Raw genomic sequence first — 2169 nt, 5'->3', positions numbered from 1 at the left:
TTTTCATTGTTGTTATAAATGTGCTATCAAAGGTAATATTTAACACTTCAGCAAAATGTTAACTGGAAAATTTTGCAAATTATATTCACATTTTAACTTTTCCATTTTAAACATTTATTTTCCAGAACACTACAGGAACAACTGCCATCTGCAGTTGTTTCCCAGCTGCCTGAAGTGGGAAAGCAAGCTGTTGGATCCATTGAGATGGCAAGTGAAATCAGCTGGATAGTATGCATACCAGAACACTTTAGGGAACTGTCAGCAGTGCCTAAAATGACTGTGTTCGTATGATAGTTTACATACATTATTTGAGGAAAGGGGGAATTAAAAAAAGAATTTGCCGAAGTGTCACTTCCAATAGGAAAAAATATAAACAGCCCAAAATTCCACAATAAGGGATAAGAAAAAAATATACACAGCATCCACACAGTGATCTCATTTTTTTAAAAAAATATGTATACATACAATAGTGCTTCAAAAAGTTCATGGAAAGATTCATATTATCTTTCAATTCTATTTTTTTCTACCAACTTTTTAAAGTACCTTTGTGTGTGTGCATGTGTGTATGTATCATGCATAAATATTACCAGAGTTTATTTCTGAGTGATGAAAAATTATGAGTGGTTTACATTTCAGTATTTCCCAATTTTACCGTTATTATTTTTGAAGTGTTACAAACTTTTTAAATAAAAAAAATTATCTAAATGTTTTGTAAAGCCTGTGTATCAAAAAATGTGTCAGCAGACTTCTTTGGAATCATGTTCAAGGAATGTGTTCCTAGACAGCCCCTTCATCTGCTTTAATCTATGTCAGCCTGCCTGTCAATGTCATTAGAAATACACCTGAAACTTGCTATTATTCAAATGAAATTACATTTCAATACTATTAGTTATATCTATATAAATATAGATATAAGTCTATATATAATATCTATATATAAATATAGATATATCTTGACTTCTCTCTGTGAGACAAAAAAATCTGCATTTTCAAGTTTTGTTCATGGTTTGGGTTTGGATGGTTTTGTGGGAACCTGCTAAAGAATGGAATATAAAGCATCCAGTATTGTGCTTTCACGTATTTCTTTCTTATTCCAAACAGCCCTTAAAATTATAGACTCTTGTTTACAGGATACACATTGTCCTGGATAGCAAAAAATATGACAAATTTAAAATAAGAATCAAAAATATAATTTATTACTTTTTTAGTAGTTGGTTACTGTTCACTGTACTAGTTGTGACATTGCTCTGATGCTGATGAGCCTGGGGAATCGAATGTTTGCAGATCAGGTTTCCACAAACTAAGATATTATCATTGCAGGCTTTCAAATTATCTTAACTTATTCCAAAATCAACCAAGTGGAAGGAAGTTTCTGATTCACAGCCACTTCTGACCCAATTTGTGTCACGTACCCACAGTTTGTACTGATTTAGCCGCTTTGTTTTTCAACATCTTCTTCAAAGTAGGCTGTAAATCCTTAATATTGGGCGTTTGTTTTTGTTTCTGTTTTTGTTTACTTGATATGTAAATACATGTCTGTGATTTCATACCTTTATTGAATCTCTTAATTTTTAAAGTAATGCTGACTTGAGGGCAAAGCTGTAGGTTAGTGTTTTGTTTGTTTTATAGACATAACACTTCCATGCTGTTTTCCTCAGTTCCGCTTTGCTGATGGACTGGACGATTTTTAAAGTAATGCTGACTTGAGGGCAAAGCTGTAGGTTAGTGTTTTGTTTGTTTTATAGCCATAACACTTCCATGCTGTTTTCCTCAGTTCCGCTTTGCTGATGGACTGGACGTCATATTCATGATCCTGGGAATACTGGCATCACTGGTAAATGGAGCCTGTCTCCCTTTAATGTCACTGGTTTTAGGAGAAATGAGTGATAACCTTATTAGTGGATGTCTAGTCTAAACCAACACAAGTGAGTATAAGTTAAGTTTTCTATGTTGCTGGAGACTCAAAAGCATTAAATAAAACAAACATTGAACTCATAGTGCAGGCTATTGTATTGTAGGACATTATCTATGTATTTAAGTATCTATATAATAATATGCATTTAAGTCACTTATTCTTCTATATTGCTAGGGACTAAAAAACGAAAGTTTGTGTTAGTTGGGGTTCTTCACAGAAACAGAACCAGTAGGGTGTATGTATGTGTGTATATA

General features: G+C 33.0%; 1 protein-coding gene across 1 annotated transcript in view; it reads left to right on the top strand.

The window, feature by feature from the left end:
- Positions 1-2169, top strand: part of LOC103606406 (multidrug resistance protein 1B-like) — a gene marked incomplete at its 3' end in the record, with an annotated part of 72339 nt that overhangs the window by 4653 nt on the left and 65517 nt on the right. Inside the window, 2 exon segments of the mRNA XM_008591006.1 lie at positions 155-207; positions 1775-1925. Of these exon segments, the coding sequence (XP_008589228.1) occupies positions 155-207; positions 1775-1925 (204 nt within the window).

The sequence above is a fragment of the Galeopterus variegatus genome, unplaced genomic scaffold, assembly GCF_000696425.1.
Source record: "Galeopterus variegatus unplaced genomic scaffold, G_variegatus-3.0.2 Scaffold6557, whole genome shotgun sequence".
Taxonomy (NCBI): Eukaryota; Metazoa; Chordata; class Mammalia; order Dermoptera; family Cynocephalidae; genus Galeopterus; species Galeopterus variegatus.
This window is presented reverse-complemented; position numbering and strand designations above follow the sequence as displayed.